Source organism: Moschus berezovskii, chromosome 3 (assembly GCF_049115385.1).
Source record: "Moschus berezovskii isolate FMDL1 chromosome 3, NW_MosBer_1.0, whole genome shotgun sequence".
NCBI lineage: Eukaryota > Metazoa > Chordata > Mammalia > Artiodactyla > Moschidae > Moschus > Moschus berezovskii.
The window spans coordinates 120897760-120923544 of NC_142462.1; the positions used below are offsets into that span (position 1 = coordinate 120897760).

At 41.4% G+C, this 25785-nt stretch overlaps 1 protein-coding gene across 1 annotated transcript in view; it reads left to right on the plus strand.

Moving 5' to 3' along the window:
* The window catches only part of CNTNAP2 (contactin associated protein 2), a 1655962-nt gene that overhangs the window by 1215680 nt on the left and 414497 nt on the right, over positions 1-25785 (plus strand). Inside the window, exon 15 of the mRNA XM_055420199.2 lies at positions 16688-16815. Coding sequence (XP_055276174.2) covers positions 16688-16815 — 128 coding nt within the window. The remainder of the gene's footprint in view (positions 1-16687; positions 16816-25785) is intronic.

Genomic DNA, 25785 nt, shown 5'->3' on the forward strand with positions numbered 1-25785 from the left:
TTGCTTCCAGAAGTTTGTAAAATAATGTTGGCAAATTGAGTACAGACATATGTTATAAAACCTAGTTAATTCAGTGCCCAGTGTATAAACAAAATCTCCTAATGTTGCAAACTCCCCAGCTTCTATCCTATTGCTTCTTCCATTTCTCATTGCAACTTCAGAATAAGGGGTTATGGCTGGTCCCTGCCCTTTCATTTCCCATTTGATTATCAGCCACTGAAAATTTTCTTCATTACTCTAAAGGAAATCTTTGAGATATGTCCACCAATGATCACCATATCGATACACCTAATTTCTCCAAAATCACTGCAGATGATGACTGCAGCCATGAAATTAAAGGGCACTTACTTCTTAGAAGAAAAGCTATGACCAACCTAGACAGTGTATTAAGAAGCAGAGACATTACTTTCCCGACTAAGGTCCATATAGTCAAAGCTGTGGTTTTTTCCAGTAGTCATATATGGATGTGAGAGTTGGACCATAAAGAAAGCTGAACACCAAAGAATGGATGCTTTTGAACTGTGGTGTTGGAGAAGACTCTTGAGAGTCCCTTGGGCTGCAAGGAGATCAAACCAGTCAATTCTAAAGGAAATCAACCCTGAATATTCATTGGAAGGACTGATGCTGAAGCTGAAGCTCCAAAACTTTGGTCACCTGATATGAAGAACCGACTCATTAGTAAAGACCTTGATGCTGGGAAAGATAGAAGGCAGGAGGAGAAGGGGATGACAGAGGATGAGATAGTTGGATGGCATCACTGACCTAATGGACATGAGTTTGAGCAATCTCCAGGAGATGGTGAAAGACGGGGAAGCCCGGTGTGCTGCCGTCCATGGGGTCACTAAGAATTGGACATGACAGCGACTGAACAACAGCAATATTTTTTTTATATACTAAACATCTTTGCAACATTTAATATAATTGAATTTTTCTCCTTGAAGATCTCTTCAGGCTTATATCACTCATAATTATTTTGTCTTTCTCTCTCCCAAATTTCAGATCATTTTTCATTTCCTTGGGCTATCCTTCATTCATGCTTAAGACTGATAGCTGTCTTAAGCCTCTTTCCATGGGCCCCTTCTGCCTCTCATTAGTCCAGGTACAGAGAGATGTTTTGGAACTTTGTTTTTATTAGGACCATCTCATCCTAACAAGTGCTTTTACTTACTATATCTGAGGCCTTTTTCACATGTTTACACCTCACACCATCTTCAAGATGTTGAGAACATAAAAACAAATATTGATCACCTTAAGGGCCCTACAGATTTCAGAAATGAATAAAGGGAACCACTTCCACCTTCAAACAAGTCTTTTTTGTGTACTAGGGGAGCAAAATGCACTGCTGAGATGAAGTGGGACGATGAAGTATTTCAAAGGTGATGTGATGTCTGCAGAGAAGAGAGTGTGGTAATAATCAAGGCGAGAGTCATTTTTATGGATTTGTGTTATATGAATGGGGCTGAAGAAATGGTGATGGAAAGAAAAAGCAGTGATCCTTAGCTAAAAGAAGAGCGCTTCTATCATTGAAAAATAGCTACCTTTTAGAGTGATCAAATCCACAAAATAAAATTTCAGAGTGTATTGAACTTTCTTCTGAGGCCAGATTCATCAGAACCAATACTCTTGTAAGTAATCTACTCAGGAAAAACCTTCGCTGTTGTCTTTCATGATTGTGAAGATCTGTGGGAACATGAAAGAATACTTTACACAGAGAATAAATCATATGGAAATTTGATGTTATAGACATTGACTAGGTTAGGATTTTTTCATGTTCAGGGAAGCAGTCATAAATGAGGTTACTTCTGTTGTCTCGGAGTTTCAGTACTGGCTCCAAGGCTGTGAACTTGACTAAGCGGTCAAGTACCTGCACATTCTAAAGCAAAGCAGAGCTCTGACTCAATTATCTACCTCAAGTGACATACAAGAAGCCTAAAAATTCCTGGAGAAGAGACCAATGGGAAAGATTTGTTTGCAGAGTTGTTAGCATATTCTATCTACCTCTAACCACCCCACCATTATGGGAGAGGGAAGGGGCAGCTTCCCAAGAATGAATCAGAGATCTCAACCCATGACTGCTGGAGCTGGAGAGGACAGGACAGGCTCACCCCAGTCTGAAGTCTCCCTGATTAGCTTCAAGGTGAAACGACGCCAGCCTGTAGTTAACCCCTCTTTCAGAGTTCAGTGAGACAAGAATGCAGGTGCTAAATGTAGAACCCATAGGAAGAAGCCAGCCAAAAGCTACCTTGAAAGGAAAGGCCATTGAGCCAGGAAGAAGACTGAAGAGCCGTGTCAAAGCAGAGGGGAGTCAAAAGTGATCGGATTTGTCTGCATTTGTCTGTCAGTTAGAAGCAAATCTCTAGGAACCCTGAAAGAGCCCAGAATATTCACCCTGAATTTTTTTAATGTATTTTTTAATTGGAGGCTAATTACTTTACAGTATTATCATGGTTTTTGCCATAAATTCACATGAATCAGCCATGGGTGTACATGTGTTCCCCATCCTGAACCCCACTCCCACCTCCCTCCCCATCCCATCCCTCAGGGTCACCCCAGTCTCAGGGTGCATTGTCTCTCCATGCATTGAGCCTGGACTGGCGATCTGTTTCACATATTCACCCTTAATTTTTAAAAACATACGGAGCCAGTAATAGTGAAGATTTTCCCATTGAGTACTTCTGAGATGCCAAGGGTTGGCCATTAATTGATGGAAATAAAATACATGGACATATCAAGGATGCCACACATAAAGTACCCCATCCTTACCAACCATACAATATATGAAGCACAGTTTACAGAAACGCAAGGCGGGCTTCCCTTGTGGCTCAGTGGTAAAGAATCTACCTGCCAATGCAGGGGACATGGGTTCGATCCCTAATCCTGGAAGATCCCACGTGCCTCAGAGCAACTAAGCCTGAGTGCCACAGCTACTGAGCCCACATGCTGCAACTACTGAACCCCGTGAGCCTAGAGCCTGTGCCCCACAACAAGGGAAGCCACCGCGATGAAAAGCCTAGGCACCACAACCAGAGCAACGTCCCCGCTCACTGTGGCCAGAGGAGAGATCACATAGCAACAAAGACCCAGCACTGCCACAAACAAATATATCATAAATAAATAGCAACTGAGAAAATACAAATATATCATAAATAAATAGCAACTGAGAAAATACAAATATATCATAAATAAATAGCAACTGAGAAAATACAAATATATCATAAATAAATAGCAACTGAAAAAATAAAAAGACAACCAAAAGTAGTCATCCACCAAAGTTCTTAAAAATAGACACATTCATTCGAGGAAACCTTGCTTAGGGAAAAGAAGAGTGTAAAAAAGACAAAGTAAACTGTAATAGTTTACACACTAGTCTTCAAATTAGTAAAACAACTTTCCTCTGATAAAATAATAGATTTTCATGTAATTCATAAGAAAAAGATGGAAATTATTATAGTAGAATTTGATAAATGTAAACATATATTTTCCTTAAATTCTACAGTGATGGAAGGTTGGTCTTCTTTTCCTAGTTCAGCCACTAATTAGTTGAATACTTTAGACCAGGCATAGTTTTATTCCAAATCTGTTACCTCATCTGAAAAATAAGGGTGATAACTAGTCTCCCAAACCATATGTTGCATACTGTACTAATAGTTTCTGGGGAAACTAAATAAAACCACAAAGTCCTCTCCTTAAAGAGCTACCAATAACCCCATGCCATTGAAAAACAGACCAAACATTTATGTTTTAAGCCACATTTTTGTTTGCCAAATTTATTCAGATGATTATTATTTGTTTTCTATAATAACAAAATTAACAAACACAAGTAGTATAAGAATTACAGGGAAGGCAAAAATATATATTTCCTCCACCCATCTTCGGCTCTTCAGTTGAGGTCCTCAAAACTAGCAAGAGAAGGGCAAACAGAACATATCTGTTACCATGTACATCGTTCATGTAGCAATGCAAGCACCCAGTGGTGAATAACCCAAGCAATGGTTAGAACTTGGGCTCATACACCATCTTAAGCCAAAAGACAAGGGATTTGAGACTTCTGGGTGAGGGAGGCAAGTTATGAGAAAGTGACCAGGGAAAGCATGGTAAACGAGAGTTGTTTAGTACGATTTGTTATGCAGGTTTAAGTCAGTATCCTCTTCACTGAAAAAAGCCATTAACAGCCCTTTTATTCCAGGTGCAGGAGAGAGACATCACTACAAATGAAATTTTCCCTTACAAAAATAAAACTTGTGCCCTTTGAGTCTACTGATCTCAGTGGCCTTTAGCTCAAAATACTCTACATGCCAAAGATGCCTATTTTAGAGCTGCATATTGTGATACTCTTCAAAACCAAAATATATATCACTTACCTATGTAAAGAAACAATGGCCCAGATAAATTTAGTAACTTACTTTTACACAGACTCATCTCACATGCTAGTAAAGTAATGCTCAAAATTCTCCAAGCCAGGCTTCAGCAATACGTGAACCATGAACTTTCAGATGTTCAAGCTGGTTTTAGAAAAGGCAGAGGAACCAGAGATCAAATTGCCAACATCCGCTGGATCATGGAGAAAGCAAGAGAGTTCCAAAGAAACATCTATTTCTGCTTCATTGACTATGCCAAAGCCTTTGACTGTGTGGATCACAATAAACTGTGGAACATTCTGAAAGAGATGGGAATCCCAGACCACCTGACCTGCCTCTTGAGAAACCTGTATGCAGGTCAGGAAGCAACAGAACTGGACATGGAACAACAGACTGGTCCCAAATAGGAAAAGGAGGATGTCAAGGCTGTATATTGTCACCCTGCTTATTTAACTTATATGCAGAGTACATCATGAGGAACGCTGGGCTGGAGGAAGCACAAGCTGGAATCAAGATTGCCGGGAGAAATATCAATAACCTCAGATATGCAGATGACACCACCCTTATGGCAGAAAGTGAAGAGGAACTAAAGAGCCTCTTGATGAAGGTGAAAGAGGAGAATGAAAAAGTTGTATTAAAGCTCAACATTTAGAAAACTAAGATCATGCCATCTGGTCCCATCACTTCATGGGAAATAGATGGGGAAACAGTGGAAACAGTGTCAGACTTTATTTTTGGGGGCTCCAAAATCACTGCAGATGCTGTTTGCAGCCATGAAATTAAAAGACGCTTACTCCTTGGAAGGAAAGTTATGACCAACCTAGACAGCATATTAAAAAGCAGAGATATTACTTTGCCAACAAAGGTCCATCTAGTCAAGGCTGCGGTTTTTCCCGTGGTCATGTATGGATGTGAGAGTTGGACTGTGAAGAAAGCTGATCGCCAAAGAATTGATGCTTTTGAACTGTGGTGTTGGAGAAGACTCTTGAGAGTCCCTTGGACTGCAAGGAGATCCAACAAGTCCATCCTAAAGGAAACCAGCCCTGGGTGTTCATTGGAAGGACTGATGTTGAAGCTGAAACTCCAATACTTTGACTACCTCATGCAAAGAGTTGACTCATTGGAAAAGGCTCTGATGCTGGGAGGGATTCAGGTCAGGAGGAGAAGGGGACGACAGAGGATGAGATGGCAGGATGGCATCACTGACTCAATGGACATGAGTTTGGATAAACTCCAGGAGTTGGTGATGGACAGGAAGGCCTGGCTGCTGCGATTCATGGGTTCGCAAAAAGTCGGACACTACTGAGTGACTGAACTGAACTGAACTGAGAGTTGCAATCAGACTCCTGTCTTTAAGATTTAATTGTTTCTGCTGTATTAATTATATTTCAAACATTTAATTGAATACTACTTTCTAAAGAAAAAATAAAACTTCAATTAAGGAAACAAATAATGAAAGTGTTACAAGAGCTTTCGAGGAACTCCAATTATAAGAAAGATCTCTTTCTCATTTCTTAGCAATGGTAGTCAGCACATACTGAAGTCTATTGTAGGATTGTGCCTGGTTGACTTCTGTGTTTATTCATGTGTTTGTTCAGTCATGGAACTTATGGAATGAACCACTTTTAGGTGCACTAGTATTTGGTTTATAAAGTTGCAGGAGACAATATATCTGGCCTCAGGGAACTTGCATTCCAGAAGGAAAATCAAAAAATAACAATTTGTGTAGAATCCTGAAATGATTACAAAGGTTTTCTAAGAGATTCTAAACTGAACAGATAATTGTCACGCATTTGCAAAAGGCCTAAGCTATTCCCACTGAAAAGGAGTAATTGAATTTGTAATTACTTTCATTTCATAGGGGACGTATTCAGGGATTCTAAAGATCTAATTGTGATGGTTGTTTTCTTAATTACTCTAATTGCTTTGTAGAAAACACTACCTTACACTCACTGAGGAAACCACAATAGTCAATGGAGACTGAGGACACCATTAGAAGTATTTTTAAAGTTCTGCTTTTTTGTGTATCAGATAGCTGTGTTGTTTATTTCAGCTTGTAATGAGACAGTCACACTGAGATAGCCCTCATGTGCACTGTGAACAAAGGCATTGACTTCTGATCCTGATTTTCCTAAACGAACATAAAGGAACTGGCCCACCCCCTCCGTGTGACGGTAGACCTGCCATTTTAAGAGCATGTGATCACCTCCATGTAGTTGTTCAAGGATGCTAGGAATATTCCTCTTTCTCCCCAGTCCAGCCTCTGTCATTCATAGAGATCTGATTTCCAAGAGCAGTCTTTTTCCTCATGAAGGCATCACTTTAATTAAACATGAATGAAAGAAAAAATGGTTTGTCACATTATTCTCTGAAAGTGGTTTTAATAGGGGTGAGGACAGAGGAAGAATGAAAGCATCAGTATCCTGTTAAAGGAAAGGCAGTGGATTGTACTCTTCCCTGGGAAGAGAAGATATAGAAAGATGGAGTTCAGGAACAAAAGAAACAAGAGTAAAAATTCTCACTTAATTCAGAACAGATATGTTAACTAAAACTATCCGTAACCCTTTGTTTCCCAGGTGGCTCAGTGGTAAAAAATCCACCTGCCAATGCAAGAGACACAAGAAATGTGAGTTCAATACCTGGGTGGGGAAGAGCCACTGGAGAAGGAAGTGGCAACCCGCTCCAATATTCTTGCCTGGAGAATCCCATGGACAGAGGAGCCTGGTGGGCTGCGGTCCATAGGGTTGCAGGAGTGGGATACAACTTAGTGACTAACCCACCACCCAGGAATGGAGGTCTTGACTCTACCTTGTTTCCACTCCTTCTACCCATCTGTGGTTCCTTTTTATATCTGTAGTCGTGAAAAAGCTTTTCTGCTGGTCTTCAGGTCATTCTCATAGACAGTTAATCTGGAAATAGTTGTTATTTTGCTGGGCCCATGAAGGAGGTGAGTTCAGGGTCTTCCTGCTCTGCCAGCTTGGCCACATCCATCTGACCTGCTTTTTCTGAGTATTTGTTATGGAAACAGTAAAATCTACTTTTCCTGACATGGCAATCCACTCCATACTGGAGTCTATGGAATTGCAGAGTCGGACACGACTTAGCGACTAAACGACAGCAACAACTTTTTCCAAAGTACCACGGGAATGGCTATTAGGAGGTGTAAGGGATCCAAAGGAAAGATACAAAGACTTACAGGTAATGTGAGCATATTGTTTGAACCAAAAATTGCATAAAATGCTCCCAGAAGTTTAGAAACAGTCCTTGAGGTGAAGATTTGATGCTCTAAAGTACTGGCATATCGAGGAGATTAGAGTTGCAAACGGTAGCAGTTGAAGAGAATTTTCCTTTTAGGCATGTCCTGGTAAACCATGCATGTTTGGTTTTTGGTGAATGAGAGTTCCTATTTTAAAGGTGGTTTGGGAATTTGCCTTTGACCCTTATTCCTATCCCCAGACCCTGGCACCCATTAATCTACTTATCTTTATATGTTTGTCTTTTCTGTACATTTCACATGAACAGAATTATGGCATATGTGGTCTTCTGTGTCTGATTTCTTTCACTTAGCATCATGTTTTTGAGGTTTATTCATTTTGTGTTGTATGTGTTCACATTTTATTTCTTTTATTACTGAACAATGTTCTGTTGTATAGATATACTATCTTTTGTTTATCCATTTGCTAGTTGATGGACATTTGGGTTGTTTCCACTTTGAGACTGTTGTGAATAAAGCTTCTGTAATCATCTCTGCGTGCTGTGATTCATGGGGTCGCGGAGAGTCGGACACGACTGAGCGACTGAACTGAACTGAACTGAACTGAATCATCTACCTAAAAGTCTTTGTGTGGACATATGATTTTCTTTAGGTAGACACCAGGAATGGAATTCTGGGGTCATATGGTAAACCATTGTTTAACTTTTTAGAAACTACCAAACTGCTTTCAAAAGTGATTGCCCCACTTTACAATCCCATCAGTGATGTGTGATGATTTTAGTTTCCTCCAATCCGTGTCAACACTTGTTATTATCTGTCCGTGTTATTATAGCTCTGCTGATGGGAGTAATGTGGCATCTCAGGAGACTTTTAGTTTCATGCCTCTAATGACTCATAATATTAAGTATCTTCTCATGTGCTTATTCCCCGTTTCTGTGTCTCTTTTTGTGACATCCTCTGTAGCTAAATCTTTGACTTCCTGGATTCTTCCAAAAATTTCTACCTTAGGTGATTCTGTGATGGGAATATGTGAAAGTTCACTGACTAATTCTGTGTGCTTGTTTTAAATAACCAAGTACTTCTAAAACTTCATAAAGCAGGAGAAATTCTTCTCTGCTAGAATTATGGAACATACTCATAGTGTGGTAACTTTTATAACATCTGGTAGAAAAGCACGTTTATAATTGCAGAAGCTTAGACTGTTTACTTTCCTTCAGGGTTTTTTGTTTTTGTTTTTTTTACTGAGCTGAGGGCAAGACCAATCTGCCTAGAGGCTTGTTTGCTTTCTCAGTAAGGAAAGAGAAGAAGGCAAGGGAAGAGCAGCAGAGTAAGACAGAATTCCTCAGGAAAATAGTACTGAAGTAAAAGAACCATCATGCCAGGTTAGAGAAGCAAATTCTGTCGAATCAAGTTTTCTTTTAATAACAACACTAATAAAAAGATTACAGGAGAGTCTGAGTTCAGGGCCTATTGGAAATGGATGATAGAATTTTTTAAATGTACCAGCCCAGCAACAGATGTAATTAGATCATGCTAACATGATAAATAGTTACTGAATATCTCTCTAAATTAGATTGACCTCGATCGTTAAAGATCATAACTTTCAATGAAGTCTTGTTTTGCTTGCTAAATAATTTTCACGCTGGCGCTGAGATAGAAGTCTTATAGTCTTACAGGAAGGGAGCCTCTTGAGGTCTCAGTTTATTTTCTCTCCACTCTCACGTCAGTTTTTGAAAGTGGGTTATGCTGCAGGATCACATCAGATGCTTGGTGTTACTCAAGCCACTTTATTGCCACCCATGAATTTGTTTCTACCACCAATTTGTTTCCAGTGGAGTCGACTGTTTTGTGAGTTTGAAACACAGCTGTTTGTAACTTTAAAACCTCTGGAGCCCTATTTATATCCCTTATCAAAAGTGATTGAGAGGTAACCATATATATATATTTTTTTTTTCTCAGCTGATTATTCTGTCCTATTCTTGGTTTAAGGGGTGTCTGAGGGTTGTCTCTACAGTAGCCCCTCATCCAGGGTTTTGCTTTATGTGGTTTCAGTTAACCTCGGTCAACAGTGATCTGAAAGTATTAAGTGGAAAATTTCAGAAATCAACAATTCAGTTGTTTTAAATTGCACCATTTTGAGTAGTGTGATGAAATCTGATGACATCCTTCTCTATCCACTTAGAAAGGGAATCAACCCTTTGTCCAGCATGTTCCACTAAGACAGTAACTTATTCACCTTCTGGGTTATCCGATGGACTGTCATGGTATTGCACTCCTTTTATTCATTTTATTTAATAATGACCCCAAAGCACAAGAGTAATTGGCAATTCAGGTATGCCAAAGAGAAGCCATTAAGTACTGCTTAATGAAAAGGCAGTGATTTAATAACAGAAGAAAACCATATGGTGAGGTTGCTGAGGTTTATGGTAAGAATGGATCTCCTATCCATGAAATTGTGAAGAAGGAAGAAGAAATGTGTGGAAGTTTTGCTATCACACCTCAGATGGCAAAAGTTATACCACAGTGCTTAATTAGGATGGAAAAGACATTAAGATATTGTATGTGTGTGAAAGAGGCCACATTCACATCTTTATAATGCTATATTGTTATAAATGTCTTGTTTTATCATTAGTTGTTAATCCCATATTGTGCCTCATTTATAAATTAATCTTAATCACAGATATATGGAGTCAGTTCAGTTCAGTCGCTCAGTCGTGTCCGACTCTCCGCGACCCCATGAATCACAGCACACCATGCCTCCTTGTCCATCACCAACTCCCGGAGTTCACTCAAACTCATGTCCACAGAGTCGGTGATGCCATCCAGCCATCTCATTCTCTGTCGTCCCCTTCTCCTCCCGCCCCCAACCTTTCCCAGTGAGTCAACTCGTCGCATGAGGTGGCCAAAGTATTGCAGTTTCAGCTTTAGCATCAGTCCTTCCAATGAACACCCAGGATTGATCTCCTTTAGAATGGACTGGTTGGATCTCCTTGCAGTACAAGGGACTCTCAAGAGTCTTCTCCAACACCACAGTTCAAAAGCATTAATTCTTCAGCGATCAGCTTTCTTCACAGTCCAACTCTCACATCCATACATGACCACGGGAAAAACCATAGCCTTAACTAGACCGACTTTTGTTGGCAAAGTAATGTCTCTGCTTTTTAATATACTATCAAGGTTGGTCATAACTTTCCTTCCAAGGAATAAGCGTCTTTTAATTTCATGGCTGCAATCAGCATCCACAGTGATTTTGGAGCCCCAAAAAATAAAGTCTGACACTGTTTCCACTGTTTTTCCATCTATTTCCCATGAAGTGATGGGACCAGATGCCATGATCTTTGTTTTCTGAATGTTGAGCTTTCAAGCCAACCTTTTCACTCTCCTCTTTCACTTTCATCAAGAGGCTTTTGAGTTCCTCTTCACTTTCTGCCATAAGGGTGGTGTCATCTGCATATCTAAGGTTATTGATATTTCTCCCAGCAATCTTGATTCCAGCTTGTGCTTCTTCCAGCCCAGCATTCCTCATGATGTACTCTGCATATAAGTTAAATAAGCAAGGTGATAATATACAGCCTTGACATACTCCTTTTCCTATTTGGAACCAGTCTGTTGTTCCATGTACAGTTCTGACTGTTGCTTCCTGACCTGCATACAGGTTTCCCAAGAGGCAGGTCAGGTGGTCTGGTATTCCCATCTCTTTCAGAATATTCCAGAGTTTATTGTAATCCACACAGTCAAAGGCTTTGGCATAGTCCATGAAGCAGAAACAGATGTTTTTCTGGAAGTCTCTTGCTTTCTCCATGATCCAGCGGATGTTGGCAATTTGATCTCTGGTGCCTCTGCCTTTTCTAAACCCTGCTTGAACATCTGGGAGTTCACGGTTCACATATTAGGTATAGGTAAAAGCTTTCAAATTGTGATGTTGGAGAAGACTCTTCAAAACTGTGGTTTTTCCAGTAGTCACGTATAGACGTGACAGGTGGACTATAAAGAAGCTGAGTGCTGAAGAACTGATGCTTTTGAACTGTGGTGTTGGAGAAGACTCTTGAGAGTCCCTTGGGCTGCAAGGAGATCAGACCAGTCAATCCTAAAGGAAATCAGTCCTGAATATTCATTTGAAGGACTGATGCTGAAGCTGAAACTCCAGTCCTTTGGCCACCTGATGTGAAGAACTGACTCATTGGAAAAGCCCCTAATGCTGGGAAAGATTGAGGGCAGGAGGAGAAGGGGATGACAGAGGATGAGATGGTTGGATGGCATCACCAACTATGGACCTGAGTTTGAGCAAGCTCTGGGAGTTGGTGATGGACAGGGAGTCCTGGTGCTACAGTCCATAGGGTTGCAAAGAGTTGGACATGACTGAGTGACTGAACTGAACGGAGAAGACTCTTGAGAGTCCCTTGGACCGCAAGGAGATCCAACCAATCAACCCTAAAGGAAATTCAGCTAAAACTGAAACTCCAATACTTTGGCCCCCTCATGCGACGAGTTGACTCACTGGAAAAGACTCTGATGCTGGGGAAGGTTGGGGGCGGGAGGAGAAGGGGACGACAGAGAATGAGATGGCTGGATGGCATCACCGACTCTGTGGACATGAGTTTGAGTGAACTCCGGGAGTTGGTGATGGACAAGGAGGCCTGGCGTGCTGTGATTCATGGGGTCGCGGAGAGTCGGACACGACTGAGCAACTGAACTGAACTGAACTGATTCACTGGAAGGACTGATGCTGAAGTTGAAACTCCAATATTTTGGCCTTGTGATGCGAAGAGCTGACTCATTTTAAAAGACCTTGATGCTGGGAAAGATTGAAGGCAAAAGGGGAAGAGGGTGGTAGAGGATGAGATGGTTGGATGGCATCACCGACTCAATGGACATAAATTTGAGCAAACTCCAGAAGATAGTAGGACAGGGAAGCCTGGCATGCTTCAGTCCTTGGGGTTTCAAAGAGTCAGATATGACTTAGCAACTGAACAACATAGGAAAAAGCATAGTACATAGAGGGTTCAGTACTATCCATGATTTCAGCCATCCAGTGGGGGTCTTGGAACATGTCCCTGAGGCTAAGGGGGATTTGTGTATTAGCTGAATTGTAACCTTTTAAACTTCTCTGTGCCACTAAAGATGGTGATTAGTTTGGGGCCTGGGCTAGTTCTAGATCACTTTTGCTAAGTATGTTGATGGTGCAGGGGATGTTTGTGAATATAACATTACAGATACCTTTGAATTTACTATTTATAAATAATTTTCTCAACATTTCAAGATAGCTAAGTATAGGCCTGGCGTGCTGTGATTCATGGGGTCACGACGAGTCGGACGCGACTGAGCGACTGACCTGAACTGAACTGAACTGAAGTATATCTTTAAAAGTACATTTTCACTTCTCCTGTGAATGAAAAGGTTTTTAATGAACATAGTGGCTTTTTGGTTTTCTTCTGTTTTGCTTTCCCTCTCCATCCCCCGCCCCTTGGAATATCCCTGATTAGGATCCAGATAATCTAGAACTGAATCCAGACTCTGTGGTTATTGAGCTGATGACCTTGGTCAAGATAAATTATCTGATTCTCGTCAGTTAAATGGGGATAATGACGCCTCTGTGGAAGAATTGATTTCAGATTTGATTTTGTCCACAAGAAACAGTGTATTGTTCACAGGTGCTCAGTGGTAAATACCCTATTGTTATTATTGTTTCCTATGAATTAGAGCAATGTTCCTATTTTTGATCCTTTTCCTATTTTCCAAAAATTTTGAATACATATTTATAAATAAGTATAAAAATAAGACATAGGTTCGGTGAATTAACATTTTATGTTCAATATAAAACAAAATTTTTTAAAATGATATAAAGTTGACATTAATATTTTTTCTAAAATAGTAATAGAAATTAATAGTTTTTTCCTTTAATTGGTTTTATAACTGTGATGTGATTAAATACATATTATTTTATATGAGTTATAATTTGAAGATCTGCCTTTCTGTTGTTTTTTTTTCATTTTGACACTTGACTTTATTGGCTATCACAGTTGAAAAATATTACCTCAGGTACATATAACAAACTAGATAAAAGTATATTTCCAAATGAATCATGATATTAATTTTTCAGCTTTATTGACCAGAAATGCAAAGGTTTTGATAAAATGTAGTAAATTTCTATCATCTCTGAGTCAGTTTTATTTGCAAAGTAATTGATTAATGACCCATTTCAGTATTATAAAATAAGTCCAAAATCCATTGGAACTCTACATTTACCAGTTTACTACATATGTTTTAAAACTATGTGTCCAAGTTGTAGAAGTATATAGATAGTAAATTCTTATGAGATTATGCACATATCAATTTTGGCAATAATATTACATGATGATTGGACTATTTCCAAACATTTGTTTTCAAACTACTCTTTCATTAGCACAAGATTTGTTATAAAGTAGTCACTTTCTCATTCATCATAAATGAACTGACAGTACCAAGTATCAGGTAAAGATGTTGAGCATCCTGACATACGATGGTCGCGTAGTACAATCTCGATCAAAACATTGATTATTAATAAGTTCTAAGTTATTTCTCACTGCTAGAGTGAATAAATGTCAGCTTAAATTTTTTTCTTTTTCCCGCCTCAAAGATAGTCTCATGTCCCTTCCCTAACCCTACTCTCAACTGTGGGATAAGTTGCACACTAGGCCACCATGATTATCAGTGGGATATTTGATCAATCAGTTCCCAAAGGAAAAATGGATACTGATGATTTGGAGTAAGAGTTGACAGCATTTTCTTAAAGGGCCAGACAATATTTTAAGCATTGTGGGCCACATCCTCTCTTTCACGGCTACTCAACTCTGCCAATGTAACCTGGAAACACCATAGATGATATGTAAAAAAGAAAGAAAAATTAATTTTTTAATTAAAAGTTTTATTTCAGTAAAATTTTACATATGGACACTGACTTTGATTTTTATGTAATTTTCACATGGCATAAAATATTGTTCTGCTTTGGATTTCTTTTCAACTGTTTAAAACAAATTTTAAATAGCTTATGGTCCATCCCAGAAAAAGGAACAAGATGAATTTTTCTCAGCTCTTAGCTTTCTTAGCTCTTAGCAGATCCCTTCAGTTCAGTTCAGTCGCTCAGTCGTGTCCGACTCTCCGCGACCCCATGAATCACAGCACGCCAGGCCTCCCTGTCCATCACCAACTCCCGGAGTTCATTCAAACTCATGTCCACAGAGTCGGTGATGCCATCCAGCCATGTCATTCTCGGTCGTCCCCTTCTCCTCCCGCCCCCAACCCTTCCCAGCATCACAGTCTTTTCCAGTGAGTCAACTCAGATGCTAATGAACTTGTAGAGAATCTCAGCCTGAAATTCCACAGGAATGTACATTATTCCAGTAGATTGTCAAATTATAAGGGTGTTTGCATTTATTGTCCCTTAAACACTAAATATGAAAATGTAATAGCAAAGATTTTCTTCCCTCTCTGACATAATATTAACTGATAGAACTTCTAATATAAGGAGTGAAAGTGTTAGTCACTCAGTTGTGTCCAACTCTTTTGTGACCCCATGGACTGTACCCCACCAGGCTCCTCTGTCCATGGAATTCTCCAGGCAAGAATGCTGGAGTGGGTAACCATTCCCTTCTCCAGAGGATCTTCCTGATCCAGGGATTAAACCCAGGTCTCCTGCATTGCAGGCAGATTCTTTATTGTCTGAGTCACCAGGAGGTGGGCTTACAAATTATTTGAGGCTGGATCATCAGTAGCTGCAATGTCAGTAAGAGCCACAGTGCTCTCCTGCATGATCTTGTTCTCATTTGATTAAAAAAAAAAAAAGTTAACTTTATCTTGGAAACACTGACATTACCAAAGCAGTGAAAAATAAACTTGTTTGGGGTCCACTGGCTAAATTCTATGACTCCTTCCTGGGTTTCTGTGGGTCCTGACACATGAAGGAGCGTGTGTTCAATGATGTTCTAGATAGTCAGAGGAGCCAGTAACTGCTCCTAACAGCACAGCATTTTGGAGGCAGGTTTCCAAGTTTGGTTCTCCTCAATTGCCAGCAAGAGATGCAACTGGCAGATCTTTCACCTGACTGCTGAACTCTCTCGTTCTCCCGTCATCCAAAATCAGTTGTCTGTCCCGTGATCAGTTGTACATACAGTTTCAAAATTCGCATTTAGGCCGAACAGTGCACAAAATCATGCAAAAAAGATAAATCTGTGGAATGACTTCATCCTGTTGTGTGCCTCCCAGCCATCCAGCCCCAGTCAGGGGATCTGTCATCCACAGCAGTACAAACAGAGGATGAGGGCCAGGCATTTCCTAGCAAGGTAGAATCTGCCCTGCAGCACAGCTCACCTTGGCTGCATCCCCAAGAACATCTCCTGTATTTCTATGTTTCATCCTAGAGTCAGTGCTTTACAGCTAGCCTTGCCCTCTCCCTCTATTTAGCGAGGGTACAGGGTTGAGTTAGGAGACCTGAAACAAGACAACAAGATAAGCATAAACAGGAGGAGAAATCCAAGAAAAAAGCCAAGTTGGGCTTGTATGTAAACTCCACTCCTCATTATAGATGGAAATAGACACTTAGTGAGCACCTGCTCTGTGTTAGAAACTTAGTCTTTTGGTTGTTAAAATAAACAAGAAGGGATGAAGGAACAAAAAGTGTCTCTTGTTTAGCTGATGCACAGCAGGAAAGAAAGCAGTTAAGGAGACAAGGGTATTTTTTTAAATAGGGCTTTGTTTCTCGTTTTATGCAAGAGATCTCGTGGACTTTGTTGAACTTTTGATTCCATGACAGCAGCAAACTCTGCACGCATGCTCAGGTGTTTGATGTGAGTGCTTCAAGCAACGTGGTAGTCTACACTCAGCCTGAAACCAGGATGTATACTGGTTGTGACTCCAGAAAGCAGGGCGTCAGTTCTGTTTTCCAGAAAACAAAGAGGTCACAGTTGCTTCTGAGCCATGAGCTGCAAACCACAAAGTGGAAGAAAGGAACAACTCTTTAACTGTGGTTCTCTGAGCAGTTATTGGAATGTGGTCATTAGTCGGACGTCTTAAACAATAATCAGAAAAGCTGTGCTTCTAACATAGCCTCCTCATGTTTTTGTGTTTCCTTGTGATTCAGGAGAAAGGATGCTGGTTTCTTATCCTACAAAGATCACCTGCCGGTCAGCCAGGTGGTGGTTGGAGATACCGACCGGCAAGGCTCAGAAGCCAAGCTGAGTGTGGGTCCCCTGCGCTGCCAAGGAGACAGTAAGTGTGCCTGCAGTGGTGACTTGCACCTTCTTATCAATTTTAAAGTGTTTGCCGGCAAATCAGAGGTCAGCAGAAAAACAGACTGCTCTTTGGTATAAACAGAGCCAAAGAAAGGGCTAAGTAGACCTTAATACATAGAGGAGGGTGACAGCTATAAAGAATTCAGTGTAGGAGCCTAGATCTGGCGTGAAGTGTGGACATTCATCTTTCTTGTGTATTTGTAGGTAATGACTGTGACTACCTAAGTTTATGGTGATAAAAGTAGCGATGCTGATAGCATAAGCAGCCCTCAGCAGCTGTGATTCCACGGAGTGCTGCTGTTAATGCCATTAGCATGACTATTTATACCACCGTAAACTTAGTTTACGGTGATATAAATAGTCACATTATGGCTTAATGTATCATTGTAAACTCGGATTATGGTCATATAAAGTTTGACATTATTGCTATCAAGTTTCATCATCATCAGAGCTTGATGGTCCCTTGTAAGCCAAAGAGTGTTTCTGTGACTACATCTTGCTTTCTCGTTTCAGCACCACAGAAAGGAATTTGGGGCTGCAGGAAGTCAGGGAGTGAGAGCAATGATCCCACCTAATTAAGGGCACCGTTAGGATTTTATGCTGTGTGATACCCTCCAGTGTGCTTTATGTGCAGTCAGCAGGAGATGGTGACAGGTTGCTATGGGGATTCTGTGATGAGCATCCTGGGTCTCATTTCCCCTCTTCTTGTCAGCACACGTGATTTGGGCAACTCTTCCGGGAGTTCTGTGCTTCTGTGATTGTGTGCAGGGTATCAGGAGACCTGGATTCTGTTCCCTGGGTAACTGACTTGCCTGGAGACCTCAGGCAGATCCCTCTGTTTTTCTCAGCTGTGGTGCTGAGAATACCACCTGCATCCCAACTTCTCCTGAGGAGGCCATAAAGATTTTAGTGCCCGGATCTGAAGTCCTCCTAGAGAAGCATCCTGTGAGATGGACTGTTATTACAGCCTCCATAAATCAAGGGAGAATTAGACCTACTCGATATAATAAATTATTGCATCCACTCAAGGAGGTGTCCTAAGGAATGTAATGATGCGTGCTCAGCTGCTTACTGCTTAGTACATCGAGGCTGTTGGCAAATAAACCACAGGATGTTTCAGATACAAAGGAGAGATGGAGCCTGTTCTGATTTTTCTCTTCTTACATACAGAAAATGAATGTGCTATCCTTAAAATTAAATTGGTCAAAAGAACTTTATCATGCATTTACTAGACAATAATACTTCTTTTGTCTAGTCAAGTTTAACAGAACTATATGATAAGAAATTAGTTTCAACTGCTTAAGAAAAAGATATTCACATAAAATAATAATATAGATGCATTTTAAACATAATTTGAGAGATGGATTATAGTGTCATGCTCAAAATAGGCAGGTTCTCATGTGCTGTCCAATGAATATCAGTTTCTTTTTGTCATAATTACTCATTAATATGTAAAGATATTCTCACTTCTCAATTCTAATCATGAAGTTAGCTTTGAATTAGATAAGGGGTTCCCCTTAAGTAATGGATTAGCTCAATATAGTTATGAAATCCAGCTTCTACAGATTTTTGTTACCATTCTTAAAGAAAAGATCCCAGCTACATTAAATGGTATATGTGGGAGTATATTAACAGTTTATAGCTAATATTAGCATGTTTTCTCATACTAAATCAGTTCTGAGGAAGAATTTATTAAGTGTCTGCTGTTACGTAGCACTTTACCAGGTATTCTGTGAATTTAAAAAAAAAAGTTCAAGTCATGTTTTGTGAAAAGCACATACAAAAGTATTGGAAAACAGAAAATGTTTGATAATTTAATAGATTTGTGATGTAAAAGTATTGCAGCTGATGCTGAAGAAAGAAGTGAAACATGTTTCAGGAAGACTTTAAAAGGAGAAATAGCAGAAGTCTGGTGGTCAGTGCTTATTTGCATTTTTCTCCCAAGGCTGTTGCTCTTAGAAACATTCTTAGGATGGTTGATCGACACAGAGCTGTCCTGTTCACTGACACTGTATGGCCTCCAGCTTCTTGTAGGACTGCAGCTTCATCAGTACTTCTTAATCCACATTCTACCTGATATTTCATGCAAACAAAAGCACAGTGAATCTTTAATTGCAATTATGTGGAATATTTTTGTGTCCAAAAGAGAAATCTTTGGTTTTTTCAGGCAACTGGCAATATTCCATACCTCGTACCTGAGCTGCCAGGTAGCAGTTAGCAGTTTTGATGCCCACCTTCTTTCTCAGAATGTTCTAACGTGGACCCAGTAATGATAAAGTGCCCACATCATAGCATTTTCTAGGTTTAACACATGTGTGGTTTCCTTGGATACAGGCCCCTGTGAGCTGGGGAAGGTAAATATTAGCCTTTCTGTTTTACAAATGAACAAAATATTTCTTTGAAAATGTCATTTAAACAACAAACTTCTGTGCCCCCTCGCAGCCTCTGTGAGGCTCCCAGAGGAGAGACAGAGCAGAGAATATACACAGCTTCCTCTGCACAAGGTCAGGCTTATTTCCTTGTCTCTATTTGCATCTCTAAGTCTATGGCAGAAATTAAATTGTTTAAAATATATGTCATCTGGGTCTCTCCCACCTGCATCCAGTTACCAATACTGCGTGAATGTTGGGGGAATTAAATTCTAATTTGTATAACTTGAAAAGTGACATTGTGCATATATCTCTTGTTTGTGGAGATTAACTCTGTGTCATTTACTGAAGTCTGTGCCAAGCTACAGTTTAAAAAGCCAAATCTGCTGCTGAGGAATGTCTTTCTCTATTTGAGGACTTGAATGATGACAGCCTTCAGAAGCTGTCTCTTGAATTAGGTCTGGTTCTATCCCCCCAGTCTAAGAGAATGAAACAATTTTTATGGGCTCTGACCAACCGTTTCGGCGGCTTCAGTTGATTTCATCATGCCTGCTGAGTTTCATTTTTACTTTGATTCGTCTGAACTCGTAGGCCCATATAATCAAAATGCTAAGAAAAATCAGTGAATTCCAGAATCTGCCACATTTCCCATATAGCACTGTAAAATGCTGATGCCCTCAGACTTTGGGGTTTTCTTTTTCAAACACATTCAAATGGAAACCTCAAATCTAAATGAAACTGAAAGTGTGACTAAGGGGATGGTTAGTGAAGATAAAAAGTAGCGTAAAATTACAAATCTCCCCCCACCCTAAATCTCACATACTCACCTGGGAGAAACAACGGAGCTATTTAGAGGATCGAAAGGGCTGATAGAATAGAAATTGTTTTCAAATTTAAATATATAATTATTCTTGCAGGAGGTTGCTGAGCCTCTGTGGAATTAGTTCAAAAACAAATTATGTCAGGTAGAAATCCTTTTTGTAACTATATACAGTGACTATAATTAATTGTAGAAGGAAAGTACTTGCAAGATAATTGTCTTATTCTCAACCATATGAGGCAAAGAGTTCCCATATCTCCTATAGGGATAGAGGGACTTTAAACAATTAATTAAGAGCAAGTTTATTACAAAAGCAAGTGTTTTGAATACACTTGGGTAGAAACAGTACGGAGAACGTGATACTCAAGGACCTCTGCGTGCTAAGTCATTTCAGTCGTGTCCGACTCTTTGCGACCCTATGGACTATAACCCACCGGGCTCCTCTGTCCACGGGATTCTTCAGGCAAGAATACTGGAGTGGATTGCCATTTCCTCCTCCAGGGGATCTTCACAATACAGGGATCAAACCTTCTTCTCTTATGTCTCCTGTCTTGGCAGGCAGGTTCTTTACCACTAGCGCCACCTGGGAAGCCCCAAGGACCTCTGAGTCCGGGCCAGAAACCCACCTGGCTGTCAGCATGGCCGGCAGAGTTGCAGTCACGGTGGACGTTTAAGATGTCAGTTCAGGTTCTTAGAGCTGCAGAGGTGACTCTGAGAGGCCAAGAAGAGAAGGTAAGGCGGACACCATCCTATTTAGGGACACTCCGAGGGCAGAGACAACAAAAGAAATAAAGCGGATGATGGAGCTTTATCCAAATGACAGTGGATGTTCTTTGGGAATGCAATCCTGTGTGCCAGAGATGCATAAAGGCCACCCTCTATTGTAAGACGTTTCTTGGCCATTAACCTTACCAAGAAGGACAGAGCAAGGACTGTATCTAACATGTCGTTTCTCCAAAGATAAGACACTTCAGTGGGGGGTTCAAATGAGTATCATTTACCATAAGAGGGCCCCAGGGGCTCAAACAGGCCCTTGTTTTTGCTGTTTCATGCTTGGAAGAGACAAGAAAGGGAAAGGGCCCAGCATGCAGGTGATGCTGGTGGTTTAGTCGCTAAGTCATGTAGTTGCGACCCCATGGACCATAGCCCACAAGGCTCCTCTGTCCCTGGGATTTTCTAGGCAAGAATACTGGAACAGGTAGCCATTTCCTACTCCAGGGCAATCTTCCCAACCCAAGGATCGAACCTGCATCTCCTGCATTAGCAGGTGGGTTCTTTACCGCTGAGCCATCAGGGAAGCCCCTGTGCAGGCTGTGAACAAGCACTTCATATTCATTTTCTCCCAGTTCTTCCAACATCCTCTATGTGATGATATCTTTGTGTTTTGTACCAAGGAGAAAATAGAATCAGACTTATTGCATGGTTTGCCAATAAGCTGGAGCCAGGAGATCTGTGTGGTTCTGGAGCAAATTCCAGAATGGATCACACTGGATCACTGTCAGTAATTATGTCCTCAGGAGATGCTCCAAGCTCTTTTCCTTTCCCCATTTCTTCCCATGAAATGTAGCTGTATGTTCTTGGGTCAAGTACACCTAAAAGCACAAACACAGAATCATGACATTATAGCGGTGAAAGACACTTAGAGATCAGACAGTGCAAATCTCTCAGTTTCCAGACGTGGGAACTTGGCTCCAGGGAGGTTAAGTGACCGAGCCAGGGGCTCCCAGCTTGTTTATGGCAGAGCACATGGAGAGAAAGTTTGACAAGAGCCTTCATCTGTAATAATTCCCAGTGGCCAAGATGCATGCTGAGATCCAAAGAGAGAGTTTGACCTGGAATCCTGACCCCAGGCCCCTGCCCACCAACAGCTAAGCAGGGCACTAACGTGGTGCTGCGCACTTCTTCCTGCCAACTGGAGACCTGACAGAAAACTCAAGGGTCGGAGACAGAAAGTTAGTGACTTCAAGGTTTTTGTGTTTTGTTCTTACTTCTGGTTCTAGGCAGTTTTTTAGCTGATAGTATCCAACAAGGGGCCTCCCTTGAGGCTCAGTTGGTAAAGAATCTGCCTGCAATGCAGGACACCTGGGTTCAGTTCGTGGGTTGAGAAGATCCCCTGGAGAAGGAAATGGCAACCCACTCCAGTATTCTTGTCTGGAGAATCCAATGGACCGAAGAGCCTGGCAGGCTGTAGTCCATGGGGTCACAATAATCGGACACGACTTAGTGACCAAACCATGACCACCATCCAACAAGGGGGGAAAAAAAGAAAACAGAGTTATGTGTAGAAACCATTAACTCCTATTTTTTTTTTTCTTAATGTCCCAGCCTCTGCTGCTCTTGCCACCGGCGACTACTGACTGAGAAGCAGGAGTGGCGCTAAGAACTAGCAGAAAGAGTGAAATTTTTAGGATCAAAACCTAGGCTGATTCCCATTAAAGGCCTGAACCCTCTGGGCATGTCTGAGGGCAGTTCCAATGACAAAGGCGGCAGAGACAGAAAGAAGGAAGCTTCTCTCTGGTCTCCAGACTCAGGAGTGATTTTAAAGGGTTAGAAGTGGACAAGCCCCGGGGAAGTGTCAGCTTTCATGTTATTTGGCCACTTAGCTTGAACTGCAAACCCACTGTAGAAATGAGCAGTAAAATCAGTTACAGTTTGGGGAGGAAAAAAAGGTGTTTCTATTTGATAATGTTGTTAACTCGCTCAGTCGTGTCTGGCTCCTTGCGACCCCATGAACTGCGGCTCGCCAGGCTTCCCTGTCCTTCCGTATCTCCCAGAATTTTCTCAGACTCTTGACCATCGAGTCCGTGATGCCATCCAACCATCTCATCCTCTGTCGTCCCCTTCTCCTCCTGCCTTCAGTCTTTCCCAGCATCAGGATCTTTTCCAGTGAGTCAGCTCTTCGCATCAGGTGGCCGAAGTATCAGAGCTTCAGCTTCAGCATCAGCTTCAGTCCTTCCAATGAATATTCACAGTTGATTTCCTTTAGGATAATAGATGTGATGATATTTGATAATGGATGTGGTATCTGTGTGCATGTGGCTGCCTTTCCAACACTGCTTGTGCTCAGAGGAATCACCTATCTCCCAGAGGAGATCCGCCAAGCTGAGCAAGTCTCTTCATTTCTGATCTTGTCACAGGATCCCAGAGGCAGGAAGGACTTTGTTCTGTGAATTGAATCCCCACAACTGGGTTCCTCTGCTGAACTTTCCAAGCGATCTCTCTAATCTTCTTACAGAAGAGTGTTAGGCTTGCTCCATTGGTTCTAAGAATTCCTGATGTGGAACATGCTTGGAGTCAAGAAAATTACTATGTGAAACAGTTTCTTATCTGTCCAGTATCTACTCCTGGAATTTAATTCAACCTAACAGACTTTACTGAGGAAAGTGGGGCATGGCTCCCATCCCGGATCAGTTTATGGTTTTGTTGGTTTGTTTTTTAAAGTTTTATTCTGTATTGGGGTGTAGCCAATTAACAAAGGTTGTGATAGTTTCAGGTGAATGGAGAAGGGACTCAACCATACATATCCATTCTCCCCCAAACGCCCCTCTCATCCAGGCTGCCACATAACATTGAGCAGAGTTCTATGTTCGTACAGTAGGTCCTTGGTTATAGCTTATGTTTTATCGAGGGTGACAAGTCTGATGAAGTGGAAATTTGGATGGAAACTTGAATTCTTAGTGGAAGTTTGAAAAAGTTTGGAGGTCTTCGTATCACTGCTTTCCAACCTTTAACATGCTCAGAAATCACCCAGGGATCTTGGTAAAATGCAGATTTCAATTAATTCAGGAAGTCTGGGCCAGGACTCAAGGTGCCACTGTGACTGCCACTGGTTAGTGGTCCGCACTCTGAGCAGCAGCTTTGGAGAGCAGCACATTGAATGATGTAGACTTGGGAATTCTGCACACCTGGCTTCTCATCCCAGCTCCCTCCCTCACCAGCCATGTGCCTTTGAACCCATTCCTTAACCTGTCTGAGCTTCTACTTCCTGCTCACAGCCTTCTCTCAGCTGCAAATGAGAATAATCACAGCTGCATCGCTGCAGTGGTTCTTTTAAACTGAAATTCCCTGCAGCTTTGCACGTGGTCAGTGTTCTCTGACTGTCATCACCTCCATTGTTATTACATTCACTCATTGTGGGAAGAGTGACAAGCCTGCTAACAAGAAAACTGCCCACCTCCCTGTCCTACATCCTACTGACTTTACCCTTAATTCTTCTCTGCTCTTGGAGAAAATCCACCTTTTCTCATACCTGTGGGTTGGCACCCAGCGAGTAGCCTCCTTCCTGACTTGGAGTTGGTGACCACAACCCCTGCTTGGAGCTCAGCTCCCAGAGTGATATCCGTCCATGCAAAGAACCCTCTTTCTTCTCTCTCATCGCCCTTGCTGGCAGCAAATGGCAGCCACCCCCTCAGCTTGCTGCCTTCTTCAGAAACTACCCTTGGACCCCCAGGAGGACTCTAGCGAAACACACAAAGAGCCCAATAACATTCAGGGCGCTCACTGTTCCCAGTGACAACCACAAAAGGAGCCTTTCATCCAAACAGGAAGTGTTAACCTTTGCTATAAGAGATCCACAGGAAATATTCTAGGCTTTGGGACCACACAGGCTATTAGAACCACTCAGCCCTGCAGTGTGAAAGCTGTTGTTGAAAATGTGTGAACAGATGCACGTGGATTTTTAGAACAAACTGTGACTTAGAAAGGAAACAGGCTGGGTTTGGCCTGAAGGCTGTAGTTTCCTGAACTTCTAACCCAGATTGTAAAAATTTTTTTTGAGAATTTGGGGAAAAAATGCATAGGACTTGAAAAATATATGGAATTATGGCAGAATTTTTTTAATCTAGATTTTATCTGGTTTTCAAGCTCAGTCACAGTAACCTGCCAGTTCACTCGCTGATCAGCCTGAGTAGGGATTCCCCTCCCCTTCGGCTACATCCTCATCTTTCTCCATGCAGGCTTGGATTTCAGCCTAGATTATGTGGTAACTTCTATATATACACTCAGCATTGATCGGAGACACCGTGCGAGTGTTCAGTTCAGTCACTCAGTCATGTCCGACTCTTTGCAACCCCATGGACTGCAGCACGCCAGGCCTCCCTGTCCATCACTAACTCCCGGAGTTTACCCAAACTCATGTCCATCGAGTCGGTGATACCATCCAACCATCTCATCCTCTGTTGTCCCCTTCTCCTCCCACCTCAATCTTTCCCAGCATCAGGGTCTTTACAAATGAGTCAACTTTTCACATCAGGTGGCCAAAGTATGGGAGTTTCAGCTTCAACATCAGTCCTACCAATGAACACCCAGGACTGATCTCCGTTAGGATGGACTGGTTGGACCTCCTTGCCATCCAAGGGACTCTCAAGAGTCTTCTTCAACACTGCAGTTCAAAAGCATCAATTCTTCGGCGCTCAGCTTTCTTTATGGTCCAACTCTCACATCCATATATGACTAATGGAAAAATGATAGCTTTGACTAGACGGACCTTTGTTGGCAGAGTAATGTCTCTGCTTTTTAACATGCTGTCTAGGTTGGTCATAACTCTCCTGGAGTGTAGTAAAGTACAAACTACCTTTCTTGATTTCAAGGAGCCTACAAAAACATTGGCCCTCCAGAGTGAAGTTCACATTCACTGTTGTAATGCACCTATTATCCAGAGGGTCTTTTCAAAGCTGTAAATCAGACTGTAGCACTTTATGACTTCTACCCACCACTCTTACGATGCCAACCCTTACCACGGCTGACCTGTCCCACCTTC